This window comes from Nannospalax galili, unplaced genomic scaffold (assembly GCF_000622305.1).
Source record: "Nannospalax galili isolate Female #2095 unplaced genomic scaffold, S.galili_v1.0 scaffold18, whole genome shotgun sequence".
Taxonomy (NCBI): Eukaryota; Metazoa; Chordata; class Mammalia; order Rodentia; family Spalacidae; genus Nannospalax; species Nannospalax galili.
The window spans coordinates 271,853-293,421 of NW_008346548.1; the positions used below are offsets into that span (position 1 = coordinate 271,853).

The 21,569-nt window shown below is 38.7% G+C and overlaps 1 protein-coding gene and 1 pseudogene across 1 annotated transcript in view; one reads left to right on the forward strand and one right to left on the reverse strand.

The window, feature by feature from the left end:
* The window catches only part of Gramd1c (GRAM domain containing 1C), a 101,482-nt gene that overhangs the window by 9,006 nt on the left and 70,907 nt on the right, over positions 1–21,569 (forward strand). The window contains exon 3 of the mRNA XM_008842853.3: positions 15,149–15,233. Coding sequence (XP_008841075.1) covers positions 15,149–15,233 — 85 coding nt within the window. The remainder of the gene's footprint in view (positions 1–15,148; positions 15,234–21,569) is intronic.
* On the reverse strand, positions 9,500–12,029 carry LOC103742005 (annotated as a pseudogene).

Genomic DNA, 21,569 nt, shown 5'->3' on the forward strand with positions numbered 1-21,569 from the left:
TTCTTCTTCTAAATATATGGTTATTAAATAAATAATTAAAAAAACTAACTAAGTTCTCACTTCCTATTAAAAACTTATCATAAGGTTTTTTTTCCCCTCAGCCATAACGTAAGGAAAACGTTTAATTGCTAAGAAATATACAAAATAATAACAACTTAAAAACCATGCCATTTATATTAACTGTATCATTTAGAAAATCTATATATCATTTAGAAAATATTTTTTGTTTTTTTTTTAAGATTTATTTTAATTTTATGTGTTTACATGTTTTGCCCATATGTATATGTTGCATGGTATGTGCACAGTGCCTGTGGAGGCCAGAAGAGGGCAATGGAGCTTCTGTGTGGGTGCTGGGACTCAAACCTGGGTCCTTTGCAAGAACAGCAAGTACTCTTAACTGCTGAGCAATTTCTCCATCCCCAAAGTTTTTTTTGTTTGTTTGTTTATTTGTTTTTTTAAGAGGCAATCTCATGTAGCCCAGGCTGTAACCCAGGCTGGCCTCCTACTTGCCATGCAGCCAAGGCTAGCATTGAACTCCTGAGCTTTATTTTTATAGCTTATGTTACAGATTGGGGAGCCTTCATGGCTCCAAGTGCTGTATCTAAGCTTAAGTAGTTATGGTGACTCTTGGTCAACTAAAAGCAAGAAAAAGTATAAGGAAAGGAAAAGAAAAAAAATGGAATGAACATTTAGCAAGAGAAAAAGGAAAAAATGTGTGCATGCTACATCCTTGCTACTCAAAGTGCATGGAGGGCTGGCAGACTTAGCAGCATCTATCGTCTGAATACAAATGCAACATCTTAGGCCTAAGGATGGAGATCTTCATTTTTCATAAGATTTCCAGATGGTTTATATGTATAGTAAAGCTTAAAAAGCACTGGTTTAAAGTTTCAAAGGTCTTCATTGGCTCAGTTTAGGTCCCTAAGCTGATTACAGACATATAAATTTACATAGAATGAATTTAAAGATGAATATAGCATCTCAGGAGTTTTACAGACTTTTCCAAAGGTTATTTATCCAGAAACCAGATCATTCAAGAATAGAGAAGCCATCATAAACAAAAAGCTCCTGCACAGGTAAACCAGAGTTCAGGGTCACAGAGCTGGGAATAGAATTCTTCAGGTCTTCATTTGGAGTTTCATTCACTTTTGCCATATTTTTAATAAGCTTAAATAAGTTGAATAGATCATTGAAGATAGGGTAATTACTTGATAATAATACATGGGCAGCAGCAGAAACAACAGCAGACACTCAAGTAGCATAGCAACGTGGGCTGCTTAATGTGAGGGCCGAAGGTCTGTGTCGCTAAATGACTCTTAGAGTGCAGACCTACTTTTTGAGAAAAGCATTGCTGGTTGATTTCATCATAGCACGAACACCATAACATGTACTTCTACACACCCACATGGTGTAGCAGTACTGTGCACTGTACATAAATGTATGCATTATACCTGCAGTACAACGGGTTTGTTTGTAGTAGCATCACCGCAAACAAGTGAGCAATGTGCTGTACCATAACATTAAGGCTGCTGTAATATTACTAGGTGATAGAAATTTTTCAGTCCTATTATAACCTCCTGGAACCACCACAGTGTATATAGTCCATTGTTGACGAAACTTTGTTATATAGCACACAACTAGAGTGGAACTGATACAAATGTTTAGGAAGTCTGGAAGAAAATGCATTTTTTTTTTCCTCTGCCATCTTAAGTCCATCTGCTTCTACCACTGACTCTACCATATTGCTAGTTTCTTCTCTTCATTTTTCTGGTAACAAAATAGGAATTAAGTAAAGACAACGAGATGGCAGAGTTTGCAGAGTTCAAAATCAACACAAGGAAGATGTGTAGTATAACAGGAAAATTTTCATGAGGCACCTGACCTGGTGGTATTTAACCAAAGATTAAGAATGTCAGGGCCACTTCAGATCTGAGGGCTCTGGAGCTGTGCCTTTTCACTTTATGAAGGTTACCCTTTTCTGTCTTTTTAACAAATACAACTCTAATAGACTCATTTATTTAAATTTTTTTTCAGTACTGGAGTTTAAACCAGGGCCGTGCATCTGTTAGGCAAGTGTTCTACCTCTGAGCTACAACCCTAGCCCCAACAGGTTTTTGTTTTTTTGTTTTTTGTTTGTTTGTGTGTGTGTGTGTGTGTGTGTGTGTTTAAATCTAATTCATTTCTTTTTAATTTTTTAAAAATTATTTATTTTAATAACCACATACTTAGAAGAAGTATTTTATTACAACAGCATTGACATATTCAATAACAATTTCCAGAGCTAAGATGCATCTCTTTCAAAATTGGCTGTAAATTTTTAGGTTTACAGTTGAATTATTACAGTTATACAATGTTTGTTTTTTAAAGAGATGGGTTGTAAGGCGGGGAGAAACACAGGACAGAGAAGTATGAGATAGAAAAATACAGATTTACTCCTTTCTGCTGATCGTTTTCTAATCACAGTGAGCTATTACAAGAGACTGCCCAGGGAACAACACAATGAAGGTTCAAAGATGGAGGTTTTTCCCCAGCCAGGCTGAGATTCGGGTCTCTGATATTTTGGTGGATTACAGGGTGTGTGGCATAGTTCATATCCCACTTAGCTGGGGCAGAAGTAGATGAAAGGTGTTAGTCACATAGCTACAATAATTTTGTCCCTAGATAGAGTGCCAAGTGGGGATGTACTTGTCAGATGCCATGGTGTGGGCCATGTTGGCCCTCACTGTCTTCCTCTTTTGCATTCCAGGGATCTAACCCATGAATCATAAGCTAAGGAAACACTCTGACCACTGAGCTCTATCACCAAGCCTGCGATGTACCTTTCAGTATTAATGCTTCCAGCACCTGAGTAATATACTTCCCTGAGCCCTGCTGCATCTTTTCTGACCATCTGCATTTTTGAGCTCTGTGACTACAGCAAGTTTCCAGGGGGCATGGCTGCTGGCATCCCTCAGGCCCCAGGGGAGGAGCTACTGTCATTGCCCAACCTGTGGCATATCTTTAGGAAGGTGTCTAGCAAACAGATCACAACTTTAACAAATTTAATGTTTAAAGAGTTAAGCTACAGGGATCAGGAGAAACTCAGGAATGTAGAATAACTCATATAGTCTGGTTCGGCTAAAGCAATTGTTGCACAGTAGAGAATTTAGAGGACAGCATAATGTAACTGAACAAATTGGAGATTGAAAATAAAGCAGCCTCTCTCCTCTGCACTGGGAGCAGCTCTTCTGCCTGGTGCCTCACCCCTGAAAATGTATGCCTACTGCAGTCTCTACCCACTCCTTGGTGGGGAGCACCCCTCAGCTATTAAGTCCACTGCTAACTGCACTGATGTTGAACCAGCCAGAGACATAGGCAGCACCAGTCCTCTGATCTTACCCATCCTTAGCTGCAGCTCCCAAACCAGTGTGCCATTTCAAGGGACTTCAACGCAGCAACTGAGTTCACTGGGGCTGGGGCTGCCACAGCTGGGGCTGTTGGCTCTGAAGCTGGGATTGGGACTGTCTGGGGAGTCCCATCATTGATTGCACCAGAAACCTTTCTCTGGAGCAACAGCTCCTCTCCTATGTAATTCTGGGCTTTCCCTGTCAGAGGCATGGGGCTCTTTTGTTTCTTATCCTTGTCGCCCTGTGAAACCTGTGTCTACCTCCACCTCCCATAGTTCTTTCTCCCATGTCTCATCTGCCCTGTATGTCTACTCCTTGTACCTCCTGAGGAAGCCAGGAAAAAGTGGTTGGCTCAGGGTTTGACAGAAGACAAATAATACTGTATTAAGAAGAAAAAAGAAAATAAGACATTGGAAATTGTGTCCTGCCCTGGTGAGTTTACAGTGTGGTGATCTTGGATATCCCATCGTCCCCCTTGACCTCAGGTATATCACCTATGAAATAGAGATTGGGTCACAGAATGACAAAATTGGTGTGCCTTAGGTCAGTTAGAATTGCATGCTGTTTAGCAGATTGGCTATTGTCCTCATAGTAAGACTGTTTAAACTCAAGGGATACAATTGAGTCTCCATAGTTACTGGTAGTGAGATCCACTGCTTCAGATTTTCTATTTCAATCATGTTATTAAAGATAGGACTCATATTTTTATTTAAAAATTAAATATTTAATTCTAACATATGGAAAATGAGTTTTATTAGTAACTTTTACACCCTCATGAAACAAAAATTATGAATAAATGAAACTGAAAAGTTAATTGCAAATTGGTATTTCTTTTTAATTTTTTGAGGTTTTTTTTTTTGGTCTTTTAACTGTTAAACAGTTTTTAGTGTTTACTGTATAAAAAGACATATTTATGTCTTTTTTTTTGTCTTTTTGAAGCAGGGTCTCCCTGTAGCCCCAGGTGTCCTGGAACTCACTATGTAGACCAGGCTGGCCTTGAACTCACAGAGATCCGCCTGCCTCTGCCTCCCAAGTGTTGGGACTACAAGCATGTGCCACCATGCCTGGCATATTTGTCTTTTAACTGTTAGTAAAAGTACACAGCAAAAGGAAAAAAATGTTTTTTTCTTCCCAGCTAAAATAATGATATATTCCAGGTGGATTAAAGTCCCAGAGGACATGCAGACAGATTTGCAGCAGTTGTTTGTTTAGTACAGCTTCTCTTAGTGATGCGCAGTTCACCCACCACTAGTGGGAGCAGCAGGAAACCCCCTGAGACTCTGTGTTGTATGTATTTAGAAAATGACAGACTCAACTGAATTTTTGTGATGGTCGTTAGATGTAATAGCACCTTGGATAAAGCATTTATCATCAAACAGCCCTTCTTACTTGGTATTTTGTTAAGTTTACATAATAAGTTTGTGTAATTTCTTTAGCAGCTGATGTAGTTGATGATTTTCTTTATTATTTTTATTTCATGTGTATGAGTGTTTTGCCTGCACAGAGACCAGAAGAGGGTGTTGGATCCCCTGGAACTGGAGTTATGAATGGTTGTTACCTGCCACATGGGTGCTGGGAATAGAATTCAGGTCCTCTGGAAGAGCAACCAGTGTTCTTAACCACTGAGCCATCTCTCCAGCCCCAGTGATTTTATTTTAAAAGTGAAAATTTTATAGTTTTCTGAATTTTGTAACTAAAATAAAATTAAGAGCCCTTATATTCTATTTGAATAATTGTATATTTGAAAATCTTGATTGATATACATAGAACAAAGACAGCATGAATCTCAGATATTTGCTTTAGGAAGATGAATAGAAAAAAAAGATGGAGTAGGAGAATTTTGAAGATGCTGAGAATTCAAATCAATCGTTTCTTTTTATCTTTTTGCTCTTAAGTATTTTAAAAATAAAAAATACACATTTTGGAACACTATATCCAAATAATAATTAGCATACTTATGTTTTGACAGAAAATATTTAGGCTAGTTTCTAGGTCTCAATCAAGTTTTTAATTGTCTAAGCAATCAGAAGTCTTGGTTCTGTACTTAATCACTGACTTATGATAACAGTCACGTTATTCACAGGTAAGTTTTTCTACTTTTAAGTAGAAAAGTGCCACAGATTTGATTTGTAGGATTAATTAATGTTGTACTATAAATTTTTTTTCAAAAGAAGCCCCAGAGGTTTAATTAGTGTGTTTGTGATATACTTTGGCAACTTTAGAGAAAAGCTTTCCAGTAGTCATGTGGTCTTCTAGGATGGCACATCTCAAGTTTATTCAAGTTTATAAAGTCTGTGTCACATTTTCACTCTAATGACTGATAAAAAAATGAAGTCATTTTTTCATTTTATTTTGGATTAAAAAACACATTTAATTGTAATTAAAACTTTTAGGCATATATACATATATATGTATTAAGTATTTTATAAACCTAGGTATCCTTAAAATTTTTTTAGATTTAACTATAAAAAACTAGGAGTTAATATTTCTAGAATGATGAGGAGGGGCCTGTTTAACTTAAGTGAACATTCTAGTAAAAGTTCCTAGAAATGCTGGATACAGTGTTAAAAACTTTTGTGCATATGTGTGTGTGGGGTATATATATGAGTGTATGAGCACACTTGCTTGTCCAAGTGTGCAAGTGTGGAGGCCAGAGATTGACAATGAGTGTCTTCCTTGGCTGTTCTCCACCTTATTATCATTTTTTTAGATTAACCTTTTTTTCCATTTGTTTTAGTGTGTGTGCATATATGCCACAGTATACATGTGGTCAGAAGGCAACTTGTGCGAACCTGTTCTCTCCTTTTACCATGTAGGACCCAGGGGGCCAAACACAGGTCATTAGACTTGGTGGCAAATGTCCTTCTCCACTGAAGTAGCCCTACTTTATCTTTTTTTGAGGCAAAGTCTCTCATTGAACCTGGAATTCACCATTTTGGCTAGCCTGCCCCGGGATCTGTCCCAATGCTGGGGTTACACGTGTACACCACTATACCTGACTTTTATTTTTAATATGAGTGATCCAAACTCAGGTACTCATGTTTGAGAAGCCAGTAGTTTACCAGCACTGAGCCATCTCTCTAGCCCTATTACAAGCATTTTTATAATGCTTGTCTGAGATTACAAAATAACAAGGGGAAGTACCCAAGGGCTAAAAAAGAAAAATGATCACTAATACTGAGACAGCCCTTCATACAGTTTGCTAATTTAATGGTGACATAGGTACAGGAGGTGATACCTTGAACTTAAATGGGTTGGAACAGAGAATGCTTTATAAAGCCATGACTCTTGAAGAGTTATGTCCTCTGTTAAATCTTGACAAGGAAAGAAACCACCCACATCTGCAGATTGAAGACAAGAAAGCTTGTTTAGCTAAGCCTGGGCTTAGGTGGAGGTGGGAGTGAATGTCTCCTGAGAGTCTGTAACTTAATCCATTCTCATGGAGTTTAGGGCTTGAATATAATACTCTATTAGTGAGCAGAAGGAGATTTGATAAATAAAATACTAGATTCTCCAAAACTTTAGATAATATAACTACTGAGTAAGAAGCAAGGCTGTGTAGGTCAGTGGTAGGACAATACTTACCTGGCATGTGCAGGATCTTAAGTTCAATACATAGACCTGCAAGTAGAAAGAAAAAAACCAAACATGCCAAGTAAAGACTTTGCCAGACCTGGTGGTACATACCTTTAATACCAGCACTTGGGAGACAAAGGCAGGCAGATCTCTGTGAGATCAAGGCTAGCGTGGTCTATGTACTGAGTTCCAGGCCAGCTGGGGCTACAAGGAGACCCTATTTCAGAAAAACCAAAACAACACAACAAACCAAGTAATCATTTAAAAGAAGGAATTAAAATATGATAAATGGATAAGAAATTTTTGAACACTGGATAGACAGATTTGAAAAAGAACAAATACAGGTTGTATAAGTGAAATACATGATCATTGAAGTAATAATTAAAAGATATAGTAGATATGGATTGAAACTGAGGAAAGATAAGTAAAATGAAAGATAGAGATTAGGAAATTGCTCAGATTGTGTCACTGAGAGAAAAAGAAAGTATAAAGGAGAATGATTTCAGAACTAAGAGAACAATGGACAAGCCCACTAGTAATCCTGGGAGTTTCAGAAGATGACCACAGGGAATGAGCAGGAGGCAGTGTTTAAAGAGAACATGCATAAAATTTCCTGTTCTTAATGGGAAACTTGAGAATCAGGAAGAATGTGTGAGCAGAGTGGTTATTTTAGAAGTGGTCAAGGTAGATAATACATGAATTAAGATGAATATTATCTTATTAATTCATTTGAGTGTTTTGCTAAGTGACTGGGACAGCATCACAACAACCCTGGCTGCTGATTAAGTTTCTAACACATGGACTTTGGGGTACCATTCAAACCACTGTATCAACACATTAACACCAACATGTTTTATGAATGATACAGAGAAGAATAAAAATGTAGAAAATAACTGAAACAGTGACTTGTTGCTGGGATATTTGTTAAAGCATTATCTTTGGTATAGCCATTTGATTATCCATGGTAGTGAGAAATTTAAATATCACAGAAAAGTCAAATCTATTGAGCTGGGCCTGGTGACACATGCCTTTAATCCTAGTACTCAGGAGGCAGAGGCATGTGGATCTCTGTGAGTTCTAGGCTAGTTTGGTCTTTGTAGCAAGTTCTAGTCAGCCAGGGCTACATAATGAGACCCTGTCTCAAAACAAAAACAAAATGAAAAATATCCAATATAATACAGAAATTCTTGATTTAATATTTATTTCCTGACTATCTTTTCCAAAAACCTTTGATTAGATGTGAAATGTGAATTTGTAAATAATGGCACTGATCCTGCTAGCTGCATGGGATATGAGCTTCTATTACCTTAGTCACATCTGCTAGATAATTGAATAACTTTAATTGCATTATTTCTCAGAGTTAAAATATTACTAAGTAGTAAAATGGCTACCATGAGTGCGGCAGGTGGAGGAAGAGAGGAAGATGTGATATCCCAATAGCTTCAGAAACACTTCAAACATTTTCCCTCTTATATTAAATTGACGTGTTTATTCCAACCCTGTCAACTTCTTCTTCCTTTTCCTTTTGTAACTTTTTGGTTGAGATCATTGTAAATTCATTTATTATATATTCATATGAGAGATCTTCAGTAGTTTCCCAAATATTAATGTCTTGAAAGCTATAGTGCAGTATTATCACAGAGATACTAACATTGATGAAAATCGAGATGCAGAAAAATTTCACTGCAAGAATTGATGTTGCACTTTTACAGACCTAGCCACTTTCCTTCTGTCTTTTCCTGCTCAACCCATTCACAACCAATTACTTGTTCTATATTTCTTATAATTATGTCATTTCATATGGTATGTAACCTTTTATATTGTCTATTTTCATATAGTATAATTCGCTGGAGATCCATCACGCTCTGTGTGTGTGTGTGTGTGTGTGTGTGTGTGTCTGTTAATAGTTTTGTTGCTGTTATTTTGAGATAGGGTCTCGTGTAGCTCAGGTTGGCCTCAAAATCCTACACCTGCTCCCTTTAGGTTCTAAGTGCTGGAATTACAGGTATGTAACACACCCGGCAGCTTTGTACCAAAGTTTAAGCATTCACTTGTTGAAGAACACACAGGCTGTTTTCTAGGCTTAATATTTGGCAAGTAAATATGCAGTCAGTATTCATGTACACGTTTGTATATGAAAAGTCCCAACAACTGTCAATACTTTACTTTCAAAAAGAACATCAGGGGGCTGGAAAGATGGCTCAGCAGTTACAAGCACTGGCAGCTCTTGCAGAGACCAGGGTTTGGTTCCCCAGCACCCACATGGAGGCTAACAACTGTTCATAACTCCAGTTCCAGGGGATCCAACACCTTCTTTTGGCCTCTGTAGGCACCAGACATACACGTGATGCATTTACATACATGCGGGCAAAACACTCATGCACATAAATAAAAATAATTGTTTTAAAAACACTTCAAACTTGATTTTCATTAGAATGTATTTTTCACACTAGTAATTGAAAAACCAAGATCCAGATGTGTGTGTGTGTGTGTGTGTGTGTGTGTGTGTGTGTGTGTATAATATACACACACACACATTACTGAGCTTCCTCTTCTGGACAAGAATGCCAAGTCAGTCTCTTCATAAAAGCAATTCCAACCTGAGCACTTTTCGTCTTTGCCACTTTGGCCAGCACCAAGTCGGCCTCATCCAATCCTTTTATTTCATGAGAAGCATCAGATCCCCACTGCTGTTTGTCACACCAGTTATTCATTCAGGATCAAGACCTCCTACAAATCCTCTTGGTTTGTCAGCAACATCTCTTTTCTTCTTTGATTTGCTATCATGAGATTCACTCTCACATATAGACTTGTGTTTTGTGTTGTATTTGGTGGGGGGAGTCATTTTGAGACAGGGTCTCCCTGTAGCCCCAGCTGTCTTAGAACTATTCAAACTAGGCTAGCCTTGAACTCACAAGAGATCTGCCTGCCTCTTCTTCCCGAGTGCTGAGATTAAAGGCTTGTACCACTATGCCCATCTGTGGCATCTTTTTCTTTGCCAGCTTTTTTGATTATTAAGAAATGCTCCAGTAAACTCTGGACAATTTAAATTTTCTTCAGGTTCCCAAGTTTTACCAGCATCTGTAAATCCCTTCCACTTCAGGAAATGTTCCCTACTCCTTCCCATTCACTGCCCGTCCATCCGGTACATTTCCTACCACAAATTCTTCAGGCTCTGATTCTTCAGCTGTTTTAGTTTTTTCATTCTGTCTCCCATTTTTGCAATGTTGTTTTATTGGAGGCTGTTGCTTTAAATGGCAACTTGAAGAGGCTACCACTCAGATGCTCCCAGCCCAGGGTCCTGCAGTGTCATCAGACTGCAGCCTCAGCTCAACCACATTTGAGGAGTGGGGGCCTCATACGTGGAATTTTGGAAACTAAAAATAAATCTAAAACAAAATGAAAAATCCCGAGCAAGGAGGCAAGAATCCAGAGAAACCGCATCACTCACGCAGTGTTGGTGGAGATGTAAGACAGCACAGGCACTGTGGAACAGAGTTTGGCAGTTTCTTAACTAAACAGATGACACATCAATTGTGTACCTACAAATTTATCTGAGAGAAAAATAAAAATAATTTTTTTTCTAAAAGAGAAAATTTTCCTGAAGCTCTAACCTTTCAAAATAAATAGATGATTCTGTAGTTAACTGGGCAGTTTAGGTTGGATAATTTAAAAGCAGCTACATCAGAATGCATATATATCATCACATAAATGCTGTAGTTTCCTTACAAAATTTTGTTGCTATCAACTCCTCCACTCAGACAAGGAAACTAGACAAATAGTGGTTTGTTTTAATTAGCTAATAGCATTTAAATGGACATGGAAAGTTTCTTCTAGTAAGCTATTCCTTTACAGAAAGTTGAAATCTGGGCACTAAAAGGTTATGTGATTCATGGAATAGCTAAGACAGCTCATGGAAATATAATCATGGTTAGAGATGTTAATAATTCAGGACTGCTGACTGGAGTGGGTGAACAAAATTTGGTAATATAAATTATTGACCTGCATGCTATTTCTCTACCCTGACTCATTCCTTACTGTTAGGCTCAATACTTTCAGTATTTGGATTATTGGTTCAGTAGAAGCCAGGAAAATACTTTTGTAGTATCAGAATGTTCTTCAACTGTATATTATTTACTTTATTGCAAACAATAGTAAATGCCGCTCAGTAAACAGTTTTATATTTCTTTAAAAAATATGAGCATGCATGTGTATCTATGTGGGGTATGTGCATAGAGGCCAGAAGAGGCTGAGGAATCCTCTGGAGCTGGAATTACAGACAGGTTCCAGTGGCTGGATATGGGTGTTGGGAATTAAACTCTGGTCTCCTGTGAAAGCAGCAAGTGTTCTTACCAGTGGAATCCTCTCTCCAGCCCTGTTGCTCAGTGTTTCTAATCAGGAAAGGAACAATTTCATGTAAATTTTAGAATAGTACTGTTTGTATCTACAAAAAATCTTGCTTGGATTGTGGCATAAACTTCATCAAACTTGTATTATCTTTGGAAAGGATTAACATATTTAGTATTTTGACTCTTCTAATTTATGAATGTTTTGTCTGTCTCTTTGTCTCTTTGGATTTTGTTTCTTAGGGTTTTGTAGCATTTTGTATATATATATGTGTGTGTGTGTGTCTTTGGAGTCATCCCTTGTGTACTTTTATTTTTTTTGTAAATGGTATTGTAATTGCCATTTTAGTGTCCATATATTCATTTATACTATATAGAAATATAGTTGATTTTAATGTTTGCATTGTGTCCTTCAACTTTTCTCAGATCATATATTGGTTCTGTGAAGTGACTTATTTTTTATTCCTTAAACATTTCTTATTTATTTACATATTTATTTGTATGTGTGTGAGAATGTGGGCATGTTCATGCCATGGCATACATGTGGAGGTCAGAGGACAACTCTCAAGTGTTGGTTCTCTCCTTCCATTATGTAGGTTCCAAGGAACCACGCTCAGGTCATTAGGGTTGGAGGCAAGCACCTGTACCTGCTGAGCCATCTTGGTAGCCTGTGAAAAGTTTTGAACATTATTTTTTCTTCTGATATACCTGTTACTTGCATTTTGGTCCACTTGCTATCCTAAAAATCTCTGGAGAGTCTACTAATCAGTCTTTTTGTCCTCTGCTCTTCAAGTCTGATAACTTTTACTGATCTTTGAGTTTGCTAATTCTTTCTCTATCAGTTTGAACTTTCTGTTGAACTTCTCTAGTGATTTAAAAAAAAAATCAGCGATCATAGGTTTTAAACTCTGGAATGTTTGTTTCTTTTTAGAGAACTTTTGTAAGTTTCATTTTTTAGATGCCCTCTTCTCCCCCTGACCCCCAGTTGTTTTGGGGGAGCTGGAGAGATGGCTCAGCAGTTAAGAGCACTGCTTGCTCTTGCAGAGGACCTGGGTTTGATTCCCAGCACCCACATGGCAGATAACAACCATCTGTAACTCTAGTTCCAGGGGATCTGACCCCCTCTGGGGGCATTGCATGCACATTGGTACACCTATATACCTCAAAACAGTCATACACATAAAATAAAAATAAATACATTTAAAATTTGTTTTTAATTATTTTTTGTGTGTGTTGGGGGTGTGGAGAGGGTTGGCCTATATCTAGCATGTGGAGGTCAAAAAACAACTTGAGGGAGTTGGTCCTCTCCTTCTACCATGTGGGTTCCAGGGAGGGAACTCAGGTCGTCAAACTTGGTGGCAAATGCTTTTCCTTACTGAGTCATCTCACTGCTCCCCCACCTTTCTCTCTCTCTCCCCCTCTCTCTCTCTCTCTCTCTCCTCTCTCTCTCTCTCTCTCTCTCTCTCTCTCTCTCTTTCTCTCTCAGTAGTGCTTCATTCTATAACCTAATCAGGCCTCAAACTTGCCATCCTTCTGCCTCAGCCTCTAAGTACAAGATTACAGGTGTGCACTAGCACTCCTGGCTAGATGCTCTACTTTGGGATCATGATTCTTATACTTCACTTTGATTCTTTTTTAAAATTATTTTTATTTTATATGTATGAGTGTACTGCCTGCATGTATGTAAGTGCACCCATGCTGTGCAATGCTTGCAGAGGCCAGAAGAGGGCATCAGATCCTCTGGAACTGGAGTTACAGACCATGTGGGTCCTGGGACTCGAACCCAGGTCCTCTGCAAGAGCAGCCAGTGCTCTTAACCACTGAGCCATCTCTCCAGTCCCTTTGATTCTTAAAAATGTTTATTTTTTTAAAGGGCTTCTAAATTATTGTATCCTTAAACGAAGAGTTGGAGAGGGTGCACATGCCAGAGCATGAGTGTAGAGGGCAGAGAACAACCTGTGGGAGTTAGTTCTCTCCATCCACCATTGTAGGTCCTGGGAATCAAACTCAGGCCATCAGGTTTTACTCCCTGTTCTAGTTTCATTTTGTTGCTTTAACAAATACCATGACCAAAAGCATCGTAGGAAAGGAAAAGCTTTATTTGGCTTAACTTCCAGGTCACAGTCCAGTCAGGGAAGGAGGTCGAGTAGGAACTTGAAGCAGAAGCCATGGAGGATGCTGGTTGCTGCCTTTCTCACTGGCTCATGCTTAGCTAACTTTCTTATATGGCCCAGGATCACCTGCCTTTTTAATCCACAGGCCAGTCTGATCTAGACAAGGCAGTAATTGAGGCTTTCCTCTTAAATGACTTTAGGCTGTATCAAGTTGACAGTCACAAACTACCTGGGATATCCCCTCAGCCATCTCGCAGGCCTTTACTTTGGTTCTTTAAGTGTGATTCTCTTTAGTTTTCTTAACATTTTGGTGATAATTGCTTTGATGTCTTAGGCTATTAAATCCAGTGTCTGGGAACCATCAGAGATTGTTTTTCTTGCCTGTTGGTTTTGTTATTTCCTGTTCTGCATGCTTTATAATTTTTGCTGACAGCTGAATAGTTCAGATGGTATGTTAGTGATATTGGGGATTGGAGGGGACTTCCAGAGGGCTTCTAAGTTATTGTATCCTTAAACAAAGAATTGGAGAGGGACACTTAGGTAGTAGAAAACAAAGTGAGGGAATTTATTAAGAAAAACATATGCTATCAAAGAAGGAAGCAGGGGAGAAAGTTTAGCAGCTTTAGGTCACTATTTAAAGGATTGGGCTTTTCCATGCATGCTTTTCCTGTTGCATGTAGTTTTACACACAACTTCATGTGTTGTATGTCTTATTATCATCTTGAATTTCTACCCAGGGGTGTGTGTGTATTTGGATATTATAATGAGCTGTGTGTTACTTTTGGACACCTTGGAGTGCCTTTGCCCCCTGCATGTCATGAACCAGCTTGAGTTGGCCTCAGCTGGGGGTTCCAGCCTTCCTCTTTGCCCTCTTGTTTATTCCATTTGCCAGCTTTGTTAGGCTTTGCGTAAGGACTTGTGGGCCTTTCCCTCTGACCTACTCTCCTACCTCATTGGCATTTCTGGATTCTGATTGCCTTCTCACTGCCCAAAGGGGTTGTCATTGATTTTGTTTATTTAATAACTTGCCTAGAGTACATCTGGGTTTGTCCTGTGGCATGTGGGCACTAATACCTCTGCTTAGTTTATTATCATTCTTTTTTTCTTTTTAAGGCTGACTTCCTAGGAATCTCCCCTACGCATTGACTATGATTACTGAATGATGTGCTCAAAAAAGAGGATTTTCCCCTTCTAATGCCAGATCTGTGTGGAGACTGGGGAAATGGAGTCAAAGTTCAGGCCATTCTTCTTTGTCCCAGTTTCTATATAATCTGAACAGCTCTTATGTCTCTAGCCAGGAAAATGTGGATAGCTCAGGCTGTCTCTAGTATCTGCTGTATGTATCTGTAGCTTTGTTTGGTCAGGAATATATGGACAGGTTATCAAGTGCCATGCCCCCCCCTTCGTGGAATTCTCTGCCAAGTTCCTTGCTAAGCTGCCAGTGGGCTTGTTCTAGTTGGGGCCATACCCTCATGCTGCCTGGATAACTTCAGAAAATCACTTTGATCTTCTGCTTTCTACCCTCTTCGCCTTAGCTTCCTCTGTCAACAGAACTGCTGGATTTCGTGGCCTGTTTCACCATCACAGAACGATTCCACTGATGGTCTTTGAAATGTTTCTGTGTTTTTTCATAAAGACATAATGTTGTACAGAAAACATGTGATTTTAAAATTCTATTTGAAATTTTTTTCTAAGATATTACAATTTAATCTTTTTATTACTTCAGACTTCAAGTTCCACCTATAAAGACAGGAATGAGGAATACAAAAAGCAGTTCACATACCTTCCTGATACAGAGAAGCTGATAGCAGGTAAAACCAGAAATCTACAAAAACTATTTTTTACCTCATTAAAAAAGATGTGACAAATGACAGTATGTATGGAAAATTTAAGCCTTCCTGCTAGATGGGAAACATTGGATAATAAGTAAGCAGCATCTTATCAGACAATGTGAAACCAAGTTGTGACTAGAAGAGTGATTTCTGACCTATAAGAATATTAAGTACTAGTCGGGTGTGGTGGCACACACCTTTAATCCCAGCACCCCAGAGGCAGGCGGATCTCTGTGAGTTTGAGGCCAGCCTGGTCTACATAATGAGTTCCAGGGCAGCTGGGGCTACAGGGAGACCTTGTCTTAAAAAGCCAAAAAAAAAAAAGTAAAGAATAGTAAGTACCGACTGAGAAGAAATAAGTTTGGTTTAGATGATTTCCTTAGGTACATCCATATGTGCCTTTGGAAGGAAAATTTAAACTTGATGTTAATCATGCAGTAACACTGCTGAGAAAAATATACTCTAGGAAATGTAGTGATAGAGAGGCCTAATAGAATGTTCTTGAGATAAACCTTGAGATAAGTCATCATTCATGTTATTTTTAATCCACATATTTTGTATATAGTAGACTTTCAGGAAAAAATCAGTCATTTTTGTTACAAAAATGCTTTATTTTGTGTGTGTGTGTGTGTGTGTGTGTGTGTGTGTGTGTGTGTGTGTGTGTGTATGTATGTATGTATGTGTGTGGAGATCAGAGGCTGATGTTGTGTGTCTTCCAAAATTGCTTCACCTTATTTTTGGAGACAGGGTGTCTTCTTGAACTTGGATCTCACTAATTGGCTGGGTACATTGTTGGCTGTCCATGGAGCCCCAGGGAGTTTCCTGTCTCTGTTTCTCTAGTGCTGAGGTTCCAAGCACATCACTATACCCAGCTTCTTTCATGGGTTCTTGGAAATGAAGTCAGGTTCTGTGCTCACAACCAGCCACTTAACTGACTGAGCCATATTCCCAGTCTTACAAGTAATTTTTTCTCCCCTCCCCTTCCGTCCCCTCCCATCCCCTCCCCTCCATCTCTTCTACTCCACTCCCCTTCTTTCCTTCCCTCCCCCCGGGATGACCTGGAGCTTCTGGTCCTCCTGTCTCTACTTCCCAAGTGCTGGGATTAGACATATGTCATCACACTCTCAGAAGTAATTCTCTTTTTAAAAATATTTTATTTATTATTTTTATTTTATGTGTATGCATGTATTCCTGTATGTAGGTAAGTGCACCCATGTCGTGCAATGCTCTCAGAGGACAGAAGAGGCTGTCACATCCTCTGGAACTGGAGTTATGGACAGTTGTTAGCTGCCATGTGTGTGCTGGGATTCGAACCCGGGTCTTCTGCAAGAACAACCAGTATTCTTAACCGCTGAGCCATCTCTCCAGCCCTCAGAAGTAATTCTTATAATAAAAACTTCAAATATGAATTTGGAAGGGAAAAGTGGTGGTGGGGGAGGGTGGAGAGATGGTTCTGTGATTAAGAGCACTGGCTGCCCTTCCAGAGGACCCAGGTTGGCTTCCTAGCACCCACATGGTGGCTAACAACCGCCCATAACTTCAGTTCCAGGGGATCCAAAGCCCTCTTCTGACCGCCACAGGCTTTGCATGACACAGGTGCACATGCAGGTAAAACACTCATACACATAAGAAAAAAATTTTTTTGTCTTTTTGAGACAGGGTCTCCCTGTATCCCCAGCTGTCCTGGAGCTCACTCTGTAAACCAATCTGGCCTCGAACTCCTAGAGATCCACCTGCCTCTGCTCCCAAGTGCTGGGATTAAAGGTGTGTGCCACCATAAAAATTAAAAAAAATTAAATATTAAAAAAAGTGAGGAGTATGGAAGGAGTTAGAGGGGAGGGAAAGGGGTAGGTTTAATCAAAATACATTGTATTCATATATGAAATTATTAAACAATAAAAATTCAAATACCAAAATTAGGATCTAAATAATGAATGATCCTTTTAAAACCTTTTAAAATTTTTATTTACTTATTTATTATTTATTTAGTGTGTGTGTGTGTGTGTGTGTGTTTGTGTGTTTGTTTGTGCACTTGTGAGTGTGCATGTGGAGATCAGAGGACAATTTTGGGGAATTAGCTCTCTTCTACCATGTGGGTCCTGGGGTTCCAACTCAGGTCATTGGGCTTACTGGCAAGCACCTTTACCCACTGAATCACTTTTCTGTCCTCCCTGGAATTTTCCATTTACTGTTTCTGGATTACATTTGACTTCAGGTAACTGAACTCAGGGTAGGGGAAACTGACACCTCTTTTCTTCCAAAGGGAGTAGGGATGGCTTTCCCTCTGTGTCTGGGACAGGGCTTGTCTCTACAACCAGGAGGGTAGTGAGGACTCTTGGTTTTCCCTTCCCTCCACTCAGGGAGCATGAATGTCTCCCACAAGGTCACAGTCAGGTGGCAGGAGGACAGGCTCTCCCCACCCTTTCTGAGTTCTCAGCCCCAGAATGTGGCCGATGGGAGTACCTGGGCCCTCCATGTGTGCTGTGAACAGTTATCTTAAAAAAAGACAATTTCAGTATTCTCAGGGGGATGTCACTATTAGCAATTTCTTAGATATATTCCCAGATGATTTCTGTGTGTATTTCCCCACCCCTGTGTCTGTGTGTGTATGTATGTATGTGTGTAAAACTAAAATAGGAGTACACTGTAGGAGTATACTATGATTATTATTTTGAATTGTGTTTGGAAATTTCTAAAATCAGCTCTACTTAGGATTCACACCATTCTTTTAAAAAAAGTGTATACATTTATTAACATTTCCATTGTGGATTTAATTTTCAGTGTACATCCCACCTCTGCAGAGCCCAGTGCATTTCAGATAACCCCTTGTTAAGTTGCTTATGAGCTGTCTTTTTAAAGTATTCTCTAGAGGATTCTGTAAAGGAGTTCTAAATGCTGCTTATAAATTATTTTCTTTCAAAATGGTGTTTATATTCAGACATTAACCAGTGACTGTCTTTACACACTCACACTATTATTGAACCCTTTACCTTTTACAGGAGAAAATGGCTTTCCATTTTGGGAGACACGTAGATAGACTTCAAGCAAACTGTTATACACTGCAGGATTAGGAAGACTTGGTTTAGCTCTTGGCTCCATCCCTAACTGGCTGTTTTGTCTAGGATAGATTATGACATCTCTCTGAGGCAAGATGTTAACATCTGCAAGATTTAGACAGTGATAGAAGCTGCCTAATTTTGTTGCTACACATTAAATGAGATAGTGTCTGCAAACTTTTAGCATATCTCTGGATACATACTAATATATATATGTATATATATAACTTTTTTATTCTGATTGTGTTTGTCACCATTATTACCTTCTACAACAGTGGCTTTGATCAGTTCTTAGCTCTATTTGGGTTAGAAGAGGGTGTTGGATCATTGGATCCCCAATTTATACAATTTTGATCGTATTTAGACCCTTCCCCTATTTGCAGTCCTTTTATAGGGTCACCTGCCTGATTTCATGTACTCTGTCATATATATTAAGGCCTATTGAACCATTTTGTCTTTTAGTGTGCATCTGTATGCTGGAGCCTGGTTAACCTATCTAGCATCACCTCCCTAAAGGAAACCAATTCTCCCTTCCCCAGTAGTTATTGGGTACCAGTAGTTCCTCAACTAAGGTTGTGGTTTCTTACCCACACCATTCTTTTTTTAAAAAATATTTTCTTTATTATTTTTATTTTATGTCTGTAAGTGTGTTGCCTGCATGTAAGTTCACCCATGTTGTGCAATGCCCAGTGAGGCCAGAAGAGTGTCAGATCCGCTGGAACTGGAGTTACAGACAGTTGTTAGCTGCCATGTGGCTGCTGGCATTCAAAGCTGGGTCCTCTGCAAGAGCAACCAGTGCTCTTAACCCCTGAGCCATTTCTCCAGCCCCACACCATTCTTTTAAAGGGCTTCCTGATACTTACTTGGACAATTGTATCATATTTATTTAAGAAATATCCTTTGATGGGTCTTTTGGTTGCCTCTTGTCTTTTACTATTGCTGGTAAAGTTACACTCAGCCATTATATATATATATATATATATATATATATAATATGTTTTGCATACAAGTGCACATATACTCTGAAGATAAAGTCATGAGGTGCAATGGTGACACAAAAGGTAGCTTCCTTCAAAGAGGCTATACTGTGGCTTTTCCATCAGCATGTATGTGAGTCCTTGTTCTGTCACACTTAAGAATGTCCTTCACCAGTTTCACAGAGAAATGGTATTGATCATTGTTATACATTTTCTGAATTATGAGTGAAGTTGAACATATACTTCTATATCTTGAGAACATTTATATTTCTTTTTCTGTGACCTTTCTCTTCACAAACTTTACCCATATTTCTATTGGGTTGCCTTTTTCTTGTAATGACATGTTCATTGTTTTAAAAAAAGTTAAGACTTTTCTTCATGTGTTACAAATATATCCAGTTTCCCACTTAAAATCTAATGCTTTTCACATAAAATTTTCTAAAATGTATTCTGTTTGTTCCTGTCGTATTTTCTTTTGGGGGCTGCTGCTGTTGTTGTTTGTTGTTGTTTTGGCAATAGGATCTTGCTATGTACTCTTGGCTGGCCTGGAACTTTCTGTGTAGATCAGCTGACCTTAAACTTGGGACAATCCTTGTGCCTCTGCCTTCTGAGTGCTGGAATTATAGGCATGCACCACCATTTGTGGTGATTCTTACCTTTTCAAAAGACATTAATTTTATGCATGTAAGAAAGAAGAAAGAAAAAAGTGATTATATATTTGCATTTTTCCTGCATTACTATAGTAAATCTATTCAGTGTAAAAATTTTAGAAAATGTGGTATAAAAGGGAAAGAGGCTGTACAGGGAAAGTTTTAGGATGATGACATTGTTCTATATGGTATCTTGGTGGTGGTTACATGTCTGTTCATTTGTCACATCTTTGTTAAGAAACTTCATTGTCTACAAATTTAAAATGAAGTAGGATACCAGGGGCATCCCAGGATAGAATGTTTATTGTGACAATGAAACTAACTGTATTACAGATGAGTAAAAAGATCCCACCAAAGAATTGGTTAATATATGTAGCTGCCCTTTGGTACTCCCAGGAGATTGGCTATTGAAAGTACCCTCAGAGACCAAGGTCCATGGATGCTCAGGTCCCGGATGTAAATTGGTATAATGTTTATGTGTAACTCAAGCACATTCTTTCATGTACTCTAGATCATCTCTAGGTTGCTCATATAATGTAAAGGATATGTAAATGATTGTTATATATTGTTTAGAGAATAGTGCTGTGAAAAAGTTCAGTACAGACACACTTCTTTTAAAAAGAAATTTTAAAATATTTTTTAAATATATAATTTTTTTTAATCTTTTGAGCTGCCTGATGTAGGTGCTGGTCTGAATTTAGGTCTTCTGTAAGAGATGCAAGTACTCTTAACCTCTGTGCCATCTCTCCAACTCCTTAAAAATATTTTTTGTTTAACCCATGGATATGGAGGACTGACTCCACATGTCTATTCCTGATTTTTGTCTGCTGAGATCCTACCAGCTAGGGTCCAGATCTTGGTTTTTAAACACCATTCTTCCTGAAAAAAATTGATTAAGCAGTGATTACTCAAGATTGGTGAGGCTAGAGCATTTGATTGTGCCAGAAAGTGAGTAATAAAAAGACAGGCACCCACCTGAAACAGTTCCTGATGTTCAAAGCCAGAATATCTTGGGGGAACAAAATAACAGTTATTTAGGATTATAACCTGAAGAATGAAATACATATCCTTGAATCCATACTGCTACAAATAAATTCTCAAATAACTGAAAAAATGTGAAGGAGTCACAGTCTTTCAAACCTATTTAGATAATTTATATATGCATTTAAATTTAAAAATTAAGAAGCTTGGGTGCTGGAGAGATGGCTCAGTCAGTAAAGTACCTGCTGAACAGTGTGAGGACCTGAATTTGGACCCCTCGAACCCAAATAAAAGTCCAGGTATGGTGCTTTCCTATAATCCCAACACTGGGGTTGTAGCTAGGGGAGACAGGCAAGTCCGTGAAGCTCACTGGGCAGCCAGCCTAGCTGAATTGAGGCGCTTCAGGCTCACTGAGGGTCCCTGTCTCAAAAATAAAAGCAGCCAGTTGAGGAAAGATACCAGAAGGAATATGAGGTACATAGCTTACAGGGTGTCCTTTCATATTGTGAGGGAGGGTGGGAAGGAGGGAGAAAGAAGAAAGGGAGAAGGTAGAAAGAAAAGAGAGAGGAGAAAGAAAGAAAGAAAGAAAGAAAGAAAGAAAGAAAGAAAGAAAGAAAGAAAGAAAAGAAAGAAAGAAGAAAGAAAAGGAGG